This window comes from Phalacrocorax aristotelis, chromosome 4 (genome assembly GCF_949628215.1).
Source record: "Phalacrocorax aristotelis chromosome 4, bGulAri2.1, whole genome shotgun sequence".
NCBI classification, from domain to species: Eukaryota; Metazoa; Chordata; class Aves; order Suliformes; family Phalacrocoracidae; genus Phalacrocorax; species Phalacrocorax aristotelis.
The window spans coordinates 59,687,785-59,704,299 of NC_134279.1; the positions used below are offsets into that span (position 1 = coordinate 59,687,785).

The 16,515-nt window shown below is 36.1% G+C and overlaps 1 protein-coding gene across 2 annotated transcripts in view; it reads left to right on the top strand.

Annotated features, from left to right (window-relative positions):
* Positions 1–14,522, top strand: part of ARAP2 (ArfGAP with RhoGAP domain, ankyrin repeat and PH domain 2) — a 137,089-nt gene extending 122,567 nt beyond the window's left edge. For both annotated transcript variants that reach the window (XM_075091712.1, XM_075091711.1), the window contains 4 exons: positions 841–876; positions 1,360–1,423; positions 5,859–5,975; positions 11,159–14,522. In XM_075091712.1, coding sequence (XP_074947813.1) covers positions 841–876; positions 1,360–1,423; positions 5,859–5,975; positions 11,159–11,509 — 568 coding nt within the window. In that variant the 3' untranslated portion in view covers positions 11,510–14,522. The remainder of the gene's footprint in view (positions 1–840; positions 877–1,359; positions 1,424–5,858; positions 5,976–11,158) is intronic.
* Positions 14,523–16,515: the final 1,993 nt, after the last annotated feature.

Sequence of the window (16,515 nt, forward strand, 5' to 3'; positions counted from 1 at the left end):
AAAATGACACCAGTTTTTCTCAGATGTTTCCAGAATGCTGACGCTGAGGCAATGTACATAGGATCTTATCCCAAGGGGGTTTTAAGTTGGCTGTAGCCTTTTAACAGATCTGCTTGAACTTTTCCTTTCACTTGGCACATCAGGTCTGTAAATTTCAAAGCTGAGTGCTGCTAGAGAAAAAGTTGGTGGGGGTTCTTCTTTTGAGTTAAGTGCAGAATGAGTAGGAAAATAGTCCAAAATAGGAATAAAAAGATTATGTAAATGAGTCTTTGCAGGTAGGTTCTTTCCTTGAGGTTTATTTTCAGTCTACTTTTAAAAGCAGACTTTGCAAAGTCTCTTCTGGATCTCCAGGAGCCTCTGTGTTTCTTTCACCTCAGAGGCTTCATTGTGCACCTACTCCCTTATTTTTTCAGCAATTTTAAAACCACTGTAGGTTCGTGTGATTCCTTCTGTTTATAGTGCAAGCATACCTCTCTTCCCTCTGACTTCCACATTGTAGTGGACTCTTTGCTGGGCACCATCTTAATAGTTTTACTTCCAGCAGCTTTCAGAAAGTACAGCCATGACCAAAATAAGGCAAGTAGCCATCACCTGCAGGGCTTGTCTATAGCCCTTTGTTCAGGACAGAATGGTCATTACCTATGAAGCAACTGTGAGAAAATGAGCGAAATCCATCATCAAACCCACAATTTGATTCTAGATTTGCAGTACACATTTAAACTTCGTAATTTTTTTTCCACTTAAAAGCACTATATAAAGGTAATGGATCTCTGCAGTTTGAGGAATGTGTCCCTGTCTTGAGTTTCTGGAACTAATTTTTGAAAATTTTATTTGTTTCAGCTGGGGACTTGCAGTATTTTCTGAAAAGCACCAGTGGTAGGTAAACGTGAAACACATGATTGGTTTAACTTCAGTATTTTGAAATGTTCAATTTCAAAATAAGAATGTTTGAAAACTAATGGGCGTTATTTTGCTTGCATGTTGACTTTTTGCTGTTTTTTTCTTAATTAACTAAACAGTTGTAATCCATGTGTTTTGGTAAACTTTGGGGGTTAGGTGTCTGTCTTTCTTCTGTGGCCATAAAGTAAACAATATTCATAAATTTAGAATGATAGTTTTTAAATCTACACACATGCTTTAAATGAAGCACATGCATTCTCTTCAAAGTAGGATAAAGTGATAACTTGAAATATTTATATTTCCCTATCCTTGTATGGCAGTGTTAATAATACATATAGACAGCAGTCATAAATTAATGTCAGCACTGTTTGAAGTTTAGAAGCCTGTTCTTTAGTATGTTTAACTGCAACAGGATTTTTTGTTGTTTTTTTTTCTTGTTAATTTTATATTGTGTTTTAGGTACATATGTTGTGATGGACAAGATGTGCAGATGGAGTGGATGATCAGCATTTTTACTGCACAGGTACTACTCTGATCAAAGAAATGTAACTTCTACTGCTGTTACAAAAATCCTATTAAACAATAATATGTATTATGGATACGTTATAGACAAAGTTGCAATGCCATTGAAGTTTGGAATATTCAATGTAATGAAACTGCAAAAAGGTGGTCTTAGTCTATGAAGACTATTGTTTATAATGACGTTTTCAAATGAAAGCTAAGTGTTCTCCCTTGCTCTGAAAACAACATTACATTCTGGCATCATTTTTTTTTTCCTGCTGTGTCATAGAGAAGCTGGTTAAAGAAAGAGAACTCATTTCCTTTGCAGTAATAAATTTCATCTCTTCTGGGTGAAATTCTGGCCACTGACCTAAAGGGCATGTCTGTGTGCCACAACGCCTGAGTGCTGTTTCTCTGCTCACTAGTTTGGATGCTGCGTGCAAGGTAGTTGTGAAAGAAGGGTGCCCTGTTCAAAAACAGAGTGGTGTGAACTAGCCCTATTGAAGAGCCGCACCAATACAGCTGGATTTCTCTGGTATCCAGGTTAGCTTAGTTAACAGCGACAATTGTGTTGGACAGACATTATCCTTAATTAAGTAATCTTCCACTTGCTACTAGATTGTAAGGAGGGTGTATGTTTGAGCACCATATAACACATTCTTGCAAATGGAGTTTGATATTTACATAGGAACTGGGAGTAAGAGAGATGGGACGAATTCAACCTGGCCGGAGACTGGAACGTAGTTTAAAGTTTCAAGAGGATTTTGTATTTGTGTCAGATTTTTCTTGTCTATCCTGTGACATTCAAGGAACTTTGGGGAATATCACTGTGAATAAACATGACTAGATTTATGATTACCTGTGAGCTTTACATATTACATAAAGCAGACTAGGTACAAGACTTGCAATACTTAGAGGCTTTCTAAAACAGAATCTGACCTTCATAGATAGTAGTGCTAGAAGTATAATGCATGCCTTGTAAGTAACGCTTACGAGTTTTTGTCTTATTCAGCTCCCTTAACTGAAGTAACTAGTGTAGTTTCTATGGAAACAGCCACTGGTCCTGCCATACATCTCATGGGCATAACAGGATTGGTGTCACAACAAATAGGCTCAGAGGTTATTGATATAGGCTACTTAGGAATACCTCATACAAGCTTGGTAACTGTTGAAGTTCTTTTGGCATAAAGTCACAAGAAGGGCAATCTATTAGGATTCTGATCAGGTAATGTGGTATGTAGAAGGTTCCTCTGAAAATATAGATGATAAACTGAGAGACACTGCTCAATGTTCAGGACATTTTTTCTAACAAAAAGATTATATCATTTCCTGTGCACTTTTTTTTCAATTGGTAGAAATTAATACTAATTTAAAAAAAAAAAACAAACTTCATTCCAATGAATGAACAGTCCAAGGATTTAGCAGTACTAATGAGCTACACTGGGAGGGGGTTTTGGTTTTGTTTTGGGGTTGGTGCTTTTTTGTTTTTAATCAGCATCCTGGATATCAGTAAAGTTGTCAGTCTTTGAATTACATGAGAAATTAAGTGCTAATGATGCAGATTTGCTGTATTGTTCTTATTACAATCTACTGCTTTAAATAAAATCTGCAGTGAAATCCTCCTTGAGAATGCGATGGCTCATGTTGCTAAAGCGTACTATACGATCTCCAAATGCTTTGTATCATGCAGCAGCAGACAATTATTATCCCATTATCCCATTTCTAAACCAGAAAACTGTAAATGTCAACTGAAGTTATTTCTAGTTAGAATTTTCAAATTGAGGCCATCTTTACAGAAGATAGCTTGTCTTTTACCTTAGCTGTTATCACAGTATTTGAACACCTTTATGTTAGAGAGACTGTAGGCAGCACATTTTATTTGTCAGTGGAATAGCTTAGATTGCAAATTGAAAAATACTGTAAAGTAAGTTTTGAAGTGTTAAGACTTTGACATTAATGATCCAATGCAATTAGGAGGGTGATAAATCTATGTTACTGGGCTCCTCAGTGCTTGAGCAGAATAAGACTTTACTGGTAATTAATATCAGTAAGATTATAGTACTATTGTTATCTTTTTTTCACCCTGTCATCTCATAATGTTTATTCCTCTAGTATAAATAGTGCAGAGAATATAAATAGCAAAATGTAGGTACCACTGTAATCTAGTAACAAGAGTACTTTTGATAGAGAATGTCAAATTACTCTAGAGGTTATTAATCTTGTTCTTGAAGCTGGTAAATACTGAGGGTTTGAAGGAGGACCACTGTTTCTGTGTTCTGTGCAAAATCATCCTGAAAAGTATGTCTGAAACTTGATTCTTTAATTCAATAATAGTTTTGTACAAAATCACTTAATAGTATACATAGCATACAGTTGGAAGTAATTAATTGATATGAAGATGGACACAATAATATTCTTCCAGTCCCATTGCCTTTGATCAACTAGAGAGAGGCGCATTATATTACCATGAAGTGCAGTTGAGCAGATAGGTCAAAACTATGAATAAATACATTTATTATGTGGCCTAATACGTTGCTAGTATTTCTGATGTACTTTCCCAGAGTTCTATATTAAGAAATGTTACAGATGCAAAAGGGAAATCAGGCTGCTTAACTGACAGGGGTAGTTTCCTTAAGCTTGCTGAGAATCAAGGGGGGCAGTTTCCTTCAGAAGCTGACTTAGTTTCTTAATCGCTTTCTGAATTACATCTGTTTCTTGTATCTTGGTACACAATAAATTTTGGTTGGTAAGACCTGCTCTTTCAGAAAAAACCTTCTCAGTGTTTCAGTGAAGATGATGTTCTTAATGTTCAATGGGGAGGGATCTTATAATAGACTTTCACATCACCCTGGTCAGCACCACATGTGAGAATTTTTTGCTCCATAAAGATGTGAATCTATAAAATACTTTTCTAAATTTGAAACTGGGGCTTCTGATTTCTAGACTGCTATTCTAAGTCAATAATCACTGATTCTGATGGCTTTTTAATAGTAATGCTGCAGACCATCTGCAGTTATGATCACAGCACCACAACTGGATTTTTGTATACAGTCTTGAAGAGACTTCTTGCTTCATGGATTTAGACGATTGAATACCATTTTAAAAGTAAAGGACACTAAAGATCCTGACACCTGTGAAAATAAATCTATTACAAATTTGGACAGCGTCACAGATTTGTTTACGCTGGAAGGGACCTCTGGGAATCATCTAGTCTAATCCTTCTGTTCAGAGCAGGATCTGCTAGAGCAGGTGGCTCAGGGCTGTGCCCAGTCAGCTCTGCTCTGAATAACTGGAGACTCCATAATCTCTCTGGGCAATTCATTCCAGTGTTTAACCACTCTAACAGTAAAAAAGGGTTGGGTTTTTGTTTTTTTCTTATGTTCAAACAGAATTTATTGTTTCTTACTTATTACAACTGATGCTTCGGATATTTTGCCAGTATTTACAGGAAGTATTCTCAGCTTTCATTAGGGTTCCTCTACAGTTCTGGCTTGCCAGTTTCCTCTGGAGTTGTGCTGATTTAGCTTTGTGTGCTCATCTCCAAGCTTTAGAAACTATTCCTCTGTAGGCCTCGCACGTCCTCATTGATCCACAGAAGCTCATGTTGAAGCTTTTTCAGGAAAATACTTTTATGCTACCTTGCTCTCAGAGCTAACTTCCTGGTTACCGTTAACATCAGCAGAGGACTCTGGGAGCTTCAAGCCCATGTGCTCAAATTTCAGCATGTGAAATTGTACATCATCTCCTAATGAAAGTTCATTACAAACCTCTTATAGAAAGAGGTTTTAACACTTTATTTGAAATATTCAGGGAATTATTTTTTTTTCCCCTCCCTTCTCTTCCCAGTCATGTTTTTCACATGAAGCTGCCCACTTTGGAGTTCTCCACAAAACTGACTTGTTTCAGTAGAGCTAAAACAAAGACTATTATTGAAGCCAGATCTGTTTATTTTTAGGTTTTAGTTTTGGAGGATTCGGAATGTCAAGCATTTCCTTTTGGATAATGTATTGTTATTGTAGGTTAAGCAATTATTTTCTCCTAAATTATTAATGAAAATTTTTTAATACTTCTTTGCAAATTGGGACAATTTTTTTTTTCAGAAACTTTTGTTGGGACTCCTAAAAGCATGCATATGTGGAATTTTGAAATTGTGAATCTCATCAATGTGTGTGTCTTGTTTGATGATATTTTCTATTCTTAGATACATAATATGGAGGGAAAATGTTTGATACATGAAAATTATATAGAGATATTTTGGTTCTCTTCACTCAATATTGGGCTGCACTTAAAAAATATTAACATAATTTTAAACACCATAATGTTTCCCCCCTTCTCCCACAAGAGGAGGGCATGGTGTTGTGCAGTAGATAGCTTTTTCCAAGAGAGTTTTACATACAAAATAATGTTGTGTATTTATGAAATTGCACACCAAAAATAAGGATTATTCTGTTCTTCAGCATGCAGATATATGGCCACCTGCTGGAAAAGCAAGAAAACAGTCTATAACTAAAAGTCCAAAGATCGGAGGCTTACCACTAATTCCCATTCAGCAGGAAATCAGAGGGACTACAGATGTAAGTGGGGTTTAAACTTGGTAAAGAACTCCTAACTACAATGCTGTAATTTTAAATAGTTCGGTAATAATGAACTTTCTAGAGCTGGATAAATGTCAAATATGGATGCTTTTATTAGCAATGTCCTTTTCATTGTTTTGTCGGTAAAGGAACGGTAAATGAATATAGTGGACTTTTATTTGTGTTTGAGGTTTTTCTTTGAGCAATTATTGTTCATTAAAAGTAAATAGGACTTATACCTGTAAGTATAGTGCACATTATTATGGTGCACTTTATTACAGTTTTATTTTAATAAGGTCCTTGAAAAATGTCCTGCATGCGTATTCTACCATATCTTTTCTTCTGTCTAAAATAACTGCGCTGTTTTAGTTATCTGCTCTGTGAATGTGATGGAAAAGCTCATATGGAACTAACTGTGATACATTTAAGTTGTAATATTATTATTCTCAAAAAAGAAGAAGAGGGTTTAGTTACAACTTTTTTCAGAGACTGAGCTGTGTCACTATGTTATGTGCACTAGTGGTATGTCTCAACCTTATCATATTAGCTTGAGATGAATTTCTGGTATCTACACAGAGGTACTGATGCCTGTGGAGAGGACTTATTTGCCTTGCTTCCAGCTGAGAAGAAGCAGCGGTAATAGAGGCACTGTTCTGCATGTGAAAAATAGTGGTAACTAATCTGAATGCAGCAGAGAATAAGTGTTGAAACAAAACAGCTCGGTCCTTTGACCCTATGCAGTATTATTTCTTGCATGTTTTGGAAAATTTTGAAGGTAGATGGATAAAAGAGTATGTATTTATCACTCCTTACACAGTGGTTCAGGCACAGATTGGTGAAGCTGACTCAGTTCCATAGCAAACCAAAAGCAAAGGTAGTGCTTTATCTAAACGGCAACTCCATCTTCATTTTGTTATGCTTTCTTCAGGCATTTCTGCTCTGCCTTACCAAATGAGTATAACACAGTGTGAACACAGTTATGGTTTTCCTATTTTGTTTAATTCATCCTTTTGGTTAACCTTCTCTGAGAAAGTATTTTGCCAAATCTTTTAAGTTCCTTCTAATGTTTGCATTTTTAAACTATTTTGATGAAAGTAAATCATAGGTCTTGTAATTCAAAAAATTTCATAACCCTTAAGTATGTCTCTTACCTGTGCTTTATACAGGTACTGTTCAGATCTCTAATATGTTCTTTGAGGTAGCTACAAATTCAGACATTCTAGGATAAAGGTTTTATTGGATTTTGAGCTCCATGATTTAAAATCCTTGCTACCTTACAGTACTAGAATTATTTTATTATTGTTATAGTTGTTGACAATGTGCTTGACTAGGAAGGACTCTAATGTTTTGTATACTGCAACTTAGACGAAGTCTGCATTTAAACTTAAAAGTAGATCATCATTTATGCCATGACTAGATCTAGATAAGTTTAATGCAAAGGGTCTTTGCATACATTAGGAAGATTAACACAAAATTATATAATGGAAAATAAAAACTAAAACTTTTTTTTACATGGAAAGCCAAAACTGGAATGAACTGTAAAATGATGTTGGGCAGTAAGTGTATGATACAGTTTATTAAGGAGAAATGTTGTACAGCAGTGTGGTCAGTAAAGCAATAGATATACATTCAGAGACCATGCCATCAGTCTTTCCAGGGATTTGTAGTGCTTCTCCAACAAGCAAAAATGTCTCCATATTAAAGCATTAGAGAGCAATAACAGAAGCAAGCATTTTGTGAAAGATGCTGGTTTATGAAAAATGGAGGCCTTTTTACAGATCAATGTGTAGACTTGTAGTAGAAAAATGATGAAAGTTACCTTCATATAGGCAGGAAAAGAGACTGAAAGTTTTCTGAACAGTGAAAAAAGTGACATCTTTGTGACGTGAAGGTAAGTGGTCGAAAAAATGAAAAACAAGACCTCAAAGATACCCAGAAACCAAGAAGTTTAATATTAATGTTCTGTGCTTAAAAACTGTTCATTGAATGTCTTCTTTTTTCCCTTGGAAGTAATTTTATTGTGTGCTACCAAGATAAATATGTAATACACAGTGTTTGAAAACACTGGATAACTAAGAATCCTTCTAATAACAAATAACATCAAAAGATTTCCATTATTTCTGCACCACTTCTTTCATACATGGATAGTGCGTTTAAAATACGTGTTTTTCCCATGTAGAACTGTTTAACTGAAACAGAAATACATTGCTGTATATCTGCAGTAATCTTATAATTTTATTTCAAAATATGGGAAGATTGAGCAATGAAGGAAAACTTTTTCTTTCAAGCCATGGTCAAATACCATACGGACTTATAATAGGTTATACCTGTGTAGCATTTTGAAAGGAACAGTATGTCATGGGGATAATGACGGTTGCAAATAGAGTTGCTCCATATTTGTTCGCTGGTGATCTGTAGAAAAAGGAAAACAGTAGTTAGATGTACATATTATTATCAATTTTTTCACCAATTACTTGATTAAGGGGCTGAAATTTAGAGGGAAAGAGCTGCTTCTCACACAAAATTGTTGCTTTTTACGTTCGGGGTTGTTAGGAGAAAAGTATGGAGTCCGGCAGTGTAATTTATAGCAGTGGGCAGTGAATCAAATACTAAGAAATAATGTTATTAAGAAATTTGATGTGGCAGTTTTGTTCACACATCATTTTGATATGTTATTTTTAAGAGAAACTGTTTGTAACGGGTAGTGCTCTAATTTGAACAACAGAATTTGGCTCCATCAATTGAATGTTCTTAAAATGCAAATGTCTGGGAATTAGGATTCCTGTGTATACTGAATCTACTTTAAAAGTTCAAAATGTTGAGTAGTAGTCTGTGTTAAGGGGCTACAAGCCAATATACAAGACTGTGTCAGGGAAGTAGGCAGCCTTTAAATTTGAGTGCTGTATTTGATCTGTTCCTACTTTCATTATATAAAGGGCTCCTGCTTTACCCAGAAGTGTAGTCAGTATTTTTATTCTCAAAAGATGTAAAATTGAAACATGATGTGAAGAATTCTGTAACTAGAAGATGGTTGCTTCTGACTGAATTTTATGACTAATTCATGTCTTAGTTTGCTGAGTAACAGTGAATAGCTTGGAGTGTGTTACAGTGTTTTCTGAAGGGTACTGCATGACGATTTACATTTCACATATTGCATGTATATTATCACAAATGTTTTTTTTTTTTCCAAATATTTGGCAGAAGAGAACTCCCTGCATTCATGAGTCATTGGGACAGTTCCTCGGTTGCCTTGAACTTTTTTTCACTGAATGTAGCTGAACATGTTAAATATTAGGATGCGTCTTCCTGGCTTAGGTGATAGCAGGAGATTTTAAACTGATAGCAGTTGTTAGAGTTGGCAGTAGAATTTAAAAGAGTCTTCAGGCAGCTAAAATCTACACCATAGCACATGCAAGTGGTAACTCATAGCTGTATGAATTCTTGCATGCATTGTTTTTTTGGGACTGATTTCCCCCACCCCCCACCCCCCCAGCATATCATTGTCACGGGTGCTTCATTATTAATGGGTAGTTTTCATTCTTGGTGAATGGAAATAGAAAAAGCAGCCTCCTTAATGGTAAAAGTGATATCAGTAAAATAACCCCTTTATCTGCTCTTCTTAAAATTGTGATTTATATCATACAGATGTTTGTTTTATTCTTGAACAGACGCTAGCTCAGGTAAAATTTCAAGAGACTGCACAAATTTAGACTTTGTTTTATAGCTTAGATCTCTTCAGTGTAAACTCATTTAATATTTACTATTTTTCTTCCTACACAGCAATTAATTTGTGCATCAACACTCTTTTTTTTTTGTAATGGGCTTATGTTTATTGTTCTCCTGAAGAAAGAAATGCCACTTTAAAGCATATAAGGCAAATAAGAATGGTAGAGGCATTTATCATATGCTGTCTGCTCAGTCGGTGTGGCAGTAGGCAGATCATTCCTTTTGTGTTAAGAGCCTTCCAGTTCTCGAAGAAAATGAGGTCTTGGAATTCTTCTTTCATATATGACATCTTTGTTGACTACTAGAAGATACTCAAAGCTGAGGGAGACGTTGGTTCTTTTTGTCTTTCCTGTGTGGCACTTGTTCAGTTTGGCTGGATTTTTATGGAGTTATTAATCCATAGCATATCAGCAAGTTGTCTCATGGAATCTTGATACCTCGTACATGTTAAAGCAAACATGGAAAAATATTCAAACACTAGAGAGGAGCTAGTTCGGGTGCATCTACATGAGTGTCAGGAGTGCACTTCAGGAGCAAATCTTCCAGTTGTTCCCAGTTAACTGTGTTTTGCTTCATATTGTGGAGTGGTTCTGGAGCACCTGAACTTGGATTGCTTTTGGATGCAACTGAAGTTAGAGATGTTCTGCAGGAGCATGTCTAACGCACTGCAGCCAAAAATAGGCCGTCTGCCACTAGGAGAGCACTAAAGCCAGTCTAGAAAGTATTTTTTTTTTTTTAAAAAAAGGAACAGCTTTTCAACACTCTTTCACTGTACAGAGATGCTCCTATTGGGCCGCAGTAGTTGCAAGTTAAGATTGCAGCATTTGGTTTACCTTTCATTTCCTACAGCCTAAAAACTTGAAAACAGCCCACCAGTATGGAAAGGTACATTGTCATCAGTTTGTTGTTATACCTGAGTTCCCAGTATGTTACTTAAAATTGAGAGCCAAAATTTGAAAAAGCAGACGGCCTAAATTTTACCGGGTAGTACTGAACAGCCACTGAAAATGTTTATGCGATCATGTAAAATTATCTTTTGTACATTCATGTAGCTCAGTCATTAGGTTGCATAAAAATTGCAAAAATATCAGTTGTATTTGTTCGATTTAAGAATTGTGTGTTTTTAAAAGTGTATGAATCTGCTGTAAAACATTAAAATTTTGTCTACTGTGGTAGAATGAAAAATCAAATTGTGAATTTATGAAAATGAATGTCTTCATTGTCACGCTGCATTTAATTGAAAGATTTATGTAATTTTCAGAAGTATCACTAATTGAGAAAACATGCTCACTAAAAATTGTGGGAATTTAAAACTATTACTCCGCTGTCTTAGCTCTTGAGTAAAACTTTTTTCTTTTAAACTGTTATGTGAAACTAACAAGCAAAAATCGCAATTAAATATTATTGAATATTGTGTTAATGTGAATGATCTTATTTCTCTTTGCTTGTTTTCTCAGAATCTAGAACTGCCATCTGAAAAGCAAAAATTCAGTGAGCATCATGAAGGCTTTCTGGAAGAAAGAAAAAACTTGAAAGAAAAAGCATCTATTGTGGCACAATGTTTGGAACGGAAGGAGGAGAAAATGCAAAGTCATGCAAAAACACAGCAAAGCTTGATCTCTGGTGAGCACGTAGGTGCGGGGATGACAGACCTATACCAAAGACCACATAAGGCATTGAAGAAAAATAAGAACAAAACAAACAAAACTTCTTTGGAATTAGGTAACAAATTGCCATCAAATGTGATCAAGGAGTTAAATACAGTGCTGCAGAAGAACAGAGCAGTTCATGATGAAACCTCCAGCTGACTTCCCGAGTCTGAAGTTACGTGTGTGTGTGTGTGTGTGTGTGTATATATGTATATACACACACAAAAATATATACACGTGTGTGTATTTTTTGGGCAAAAGTAGTCTGTTTTGATATGTGTAGTTTGTACAGTACAGAGGAAATATAATTTGTTTATATGCAGCTGTTGATTTTGTATATGCAGATGCATCATGTTATAATTTAAGATTGAACTGAGAGAACCAATTATGTAAAAATCCTGAAATTTGCAAGTTTTCCTATGCAGTGCAGTGACACCAGGGTGTTTTCTGTTATTTTTTTTGTTGCAGTTTTTTGTTTGATATAATAATTCTAAGCACTATCAAAAGCTTTTGCTCTGTGTATATTCTATACTATCTTGTAAGTACTGGAGAGATATTTTTGGAAGGAAGACAAGATATACAGTGAAATTTATACTGTTGGCCTGCAATATTTTTAATTGTCTAACACTATAAAAATGAGTAACATCTGCTTTGAAGAGTGATTTTTGCATGGGCTGTTTTGTTTTTTTTTTTTAATTTAATAATAAAATTAGTATCTGCTTGCATAGATTTGTCCTCTGACAGAGCGGCATGTGAAAGAATCAAAAGGGAGGGGAATGTAGTAGGTAAGACAACATAGTAGTTCTTGTATCTCAAAACTGTGTCTATATCATCTTCACCTGATTACGACATGTTGCTGGCATCTGAAGAATATTTAATATTCACATGAGAAATTAATTTCCTTAAGAAAAAATGGTCCTCACACAAACATATCTGTCAGAAGGACACTAACTCACTTAAGCGGTGCCAGATACTAAATGCGTGAGGAGATTAACTCCTCCCTTTACCATGGGGACAAAGGTGGACAGTACGCTGTTTTCAGGGACTAGGAAATGCTTGTGCTACAACTTTAGCATGGCTCTACTGAGTGTGAGGAGACGTCCCAAGGTTGTGACACCAGTCTCAGTTACCTCATTTGCTGCATTCTTAGTATGTAGGTAGCAGTTCCTGAAGACACGTGATGTACTACCCTGCAGCTACTTTGGTTTTTAAGCCCTAAATTGCTTAAAATTAAAAAAAATTAATCTGGCTTCAAAGCAAAACGTATATGAGTAATGGAATTATTTGGTTTTTTTCAGTTGTTTTGTGTATCTCATCTTCACTTATCCCATGGGATTGCCTCCTTCCTCTGTCATGGCATATCCCAGTTTTAATTTTGTCCCATAACAGCTGGATCGGCAAAAGCCACCTCTGTGCTGAGGCTGTTTCCAGGTGTGGCAGGTGGTGTCTGGTTCAGCAGCGGGACCAACAGAGCAGAGCGCTAATGAGCTCTCACTGCATCTTTGCTTCAGGGGAGGCATTAATAACAGCATCTGCTTTGTTTTGCTGCTGTCCCTTTTGTGCTCTGATTAGCCACTGTGCCACAGATTTTCAATAGCCTTTTAAGAACTTACTGACACCTTTAGTGTTCCTCAAGTTTGATTGGAATTGACCAGGCCTCTTAGGGTAGAAGAGAGAATTCTAAACTATTTCTTGTTTATTGGAAGTTGTTTTAAATAGTCTCTTAATTCCTTAAAATTTCAGAAGAAAAATTCAATTTAATCAGCATCCATGATATTTGATATTTATTAACAAATAGTTTTGACGATGCTTTAGGTTGCTACTGAATTTCTTCCCATACAAAACTTACACTCATTTATTCCCTCCTCTATTTTTGGTAGTCACAGGTGCCGTAACACTTCTCACATAATTTACTTCTATTCTTGATTGCATTGAGCAGCTTAATTGGAAAAATAATTTGTTTGATTGAAGAAATTAGACAAATTACTCAAATAATGTGTCTGGCAACTCTGCTAGGAAGTACGGAGAAAATGAGATCAAACCCAAATGTTTTATAGTGTTTCATATTTATTCTTCTGAAATGTAGCACTGACACAGCAAGTTTAGTCTTTCAGACTTTGCACTCACTATATTTGACCAGTGGTTAAAGCTGAAACGAGTTTGTAGATTCTAATTTTCCCAGTGCACTATTGACTGTTTTGCTACCTTTAATTTGTAATTGAGCCTCTTCTAATCATTGAGGCCCTGGCTCAAGAAAGCATGTAAGCCTGAACTTAAATTGTATTGACTAAAGCTGGTGCTTAATGTTAATAAGCACATTCTTAAATGCTGATTTGAATCAGGGTCTGATGCCATCAAGAGAAATTACTTTACTTTGTCTGAGGCTGGACCTGAATGTACTGTTTACAGTTATACTTTTATTTACAAATATTTTTCAGTATTGAGTTATGGTTGCTGTATTTGTTTATCTTTTTATTGGGTTCTTAAAAATGACGTTCACCTCTGCTGAAAGCCTCATGCATCATTTAAGCCCCTGCACTAATGGAATAAATGGAGCAATGGAAGGGCTTTGTGCATTGAACTGAATATATCAGTGAGGAAAATGTTTTGTGTATTTTTATTTGATCTAAGGACTACAGAAACATTTGTTTTATTTCAAAAGTATATCACAAGTAAAGTGTCTGTATGGATGTTGTTAAAGCACCCTAAAAATAAAGACGAAAAGATGTTTACTAAAATATGTTTAAATTTGGTTTTGTATGTGTTTATACACAAACATACATGTGTATGTGTGCATACAGGTATGTGCGCATCCACAGAGGCTCTCTGAATGGTAACTGTGTTATCAAAGGAAAATTTATTTGGGAAAGTAGAAATTAAATTTTCAATGAATTATTTCAAACAGGTATCAAAACTTTTGGACCAATTATCTGACCTGTCATTGTTGCACTACACATTTCAGACTCATCCAAAACCTGCAGATTAAATGTGTTTTGTTGCAATACCTTAACGGCTGCTGATCTTTTATTGTTCCTGTGCTATGGTGTGGAATGGTAAAGGAAGTATAATTTTCAGAGAATAAATGGTAATTATTTGAAAAAATGCTATTTCTCTAAACGAGGTGATGGATTCCCCCCCCCCCCCCCCCCCCCGAAAAAAAAATTAATAAAATGTTTGTAATAAAATATTTCTGTATGTGTTTCCATATGAAAACTACTGAATAGCCTGGAAAGCGTTTTTCTGATCTGCAAAATGAAGTTAAATGAGACACAGGTATTTTATGTGTGGGCTTATAAGAGTGGGAAGACTGGGATTAAAATCTCAGTAGATTTCAGGTTCATCATTACCTGGTTAGACTTCTGCAACCATCATAGGTGTAAAGCTGATATGTAAGCATGGTTTATGCTAATTGTTTTAACATAATGCTTGTTTGTGCATTTTCTCATGTGTGTTAGGAATGCGGAGGGACACAACCCAAAACCCAAATTAATATACGAGCTGGAATCTGTCGTCTTTTTTCCTTTAGTTGAGCTGAATGTTGGCTACTATTTTGAAATTTTTTCTTTGAAACGGATCTTTTTCTGAGATATTATTTTGGGCTGCTGGTTCAAAAGATCAGTTTGACTAATAGGTTTTGTGCCTCAGCAGAGACTGCTTTAGTGTGGGGTCAATTTGATCAGCTGGGATCTACAGAGTGTGTTCATGCAAAGCTTACCTTTACTGTGTGACTGGGATTGAGACACAATTTCTGCATTATAAGGCTTTGCAAATGTTATCCAAGAATCTGTCTAGTGGGGAAAGGATTTCTTCAAAGATTTCTTCAGTTAACAGGGAGGGCTTGACCACATTGTTGATTTTTGTTTCTTTGTAGTGAAGAGCTCTGGGCTGTTGTGCCTAAAGTGAGTTGTTAGGATGCCACTGGCTCTGTCTGCCAGAGGCACCCCTGGGGTGCCTTCCACTGTCACGTATGGGGGTAGTTTTGGACTGCTGTGCAGATTCAGGTTTATCAGAGAATAAAAGTTACAGGAATTTTACCTCACTGCTATGATTCTTCTCTCCCCTGATACTGTACTGGCACAGTTTGTGTTCCTATGAGTGCTGCCAGGTTACCGCCAGCTCCACATCTCAAGTTCCAGACTAAAGAGGCTGGGGCAAGAACTTACGTGCTCTACCGGGGGTAGTAGTGGTGGCTGCAGGAGTCAGGAGGTATGGGGTACATGTCTTACTGGCTGAGAGACACTGTTATGTGCCTACACTGTCACACCACCTTTCTGATTTTTAAATCCTGTTTTCCAGTGCAAACTGTTTCAATAGGAGAGAGTCAGTTATCAGGCTGTTGCTGGCATCTGAATTATAACAACTTCAGGTATGGCTGAGTCCAAATGGAAACTGGGTAAAAAAAAAAGAAAAAGTACTGGCTCAAGTCCTTCTGAGCATAGCATGCTCTAAAAAATAAATTTGATTTGGGCTAATTAAGGCAAATCAGCAGTTTCAGTAAGTTACATTAGGAAGCCTGAACTATGTACATGTGGGATAGAAACAGATAACCTTGATGGATGGATGGAATGTATTCCAAGTTGAATTGTCTGAAAAAATAGGTACAAATTTGCAAAACTGAGCCTACTGCGGCAAGATTGACTGGGAAGGTTCAGAAAGTTTGGATATGGTCTGTACGGTATTCCTGCTTCTGACCTGCCAGAAATATTCTCTGCCCTGTCAAAAAAAAAAAGTATTTGCCAATCTCAGTAGTTTTTGAGGATAGATTGGTCTCTGTAAAAAAAAAAAAAAAAAAAAAAACCAAACCACACAAAAAAACCCAACCAAAAAAAAAAAAAAAAAAAGGAAGCCTTGCAAAGTTTTCTTCATGGTTCACACTAGGTTTGGATGTTGTACTGCTTTACTTGCAGCTCAGTTAAGGGGAAGAACAGTCCTGCTGTTTTAGTTCTTACCACTGCTGTAGCTTAACTGTCTAATTATTGTCTCCACTGAAATTTGTTTGAGAATATTCTTGTTATGCTTTGCTGCTGATATTTTACTAGAAAATCGTGGCAATCTGTGATACTGTAGAGGAAGAAAGATGTGGATGTTAATGCCACAGTTGTAGCAGACAATTGTATCTTCCTGCGTACCTGTACTTCTGCACTGCGGTTCAGGTTTTTGGGTGC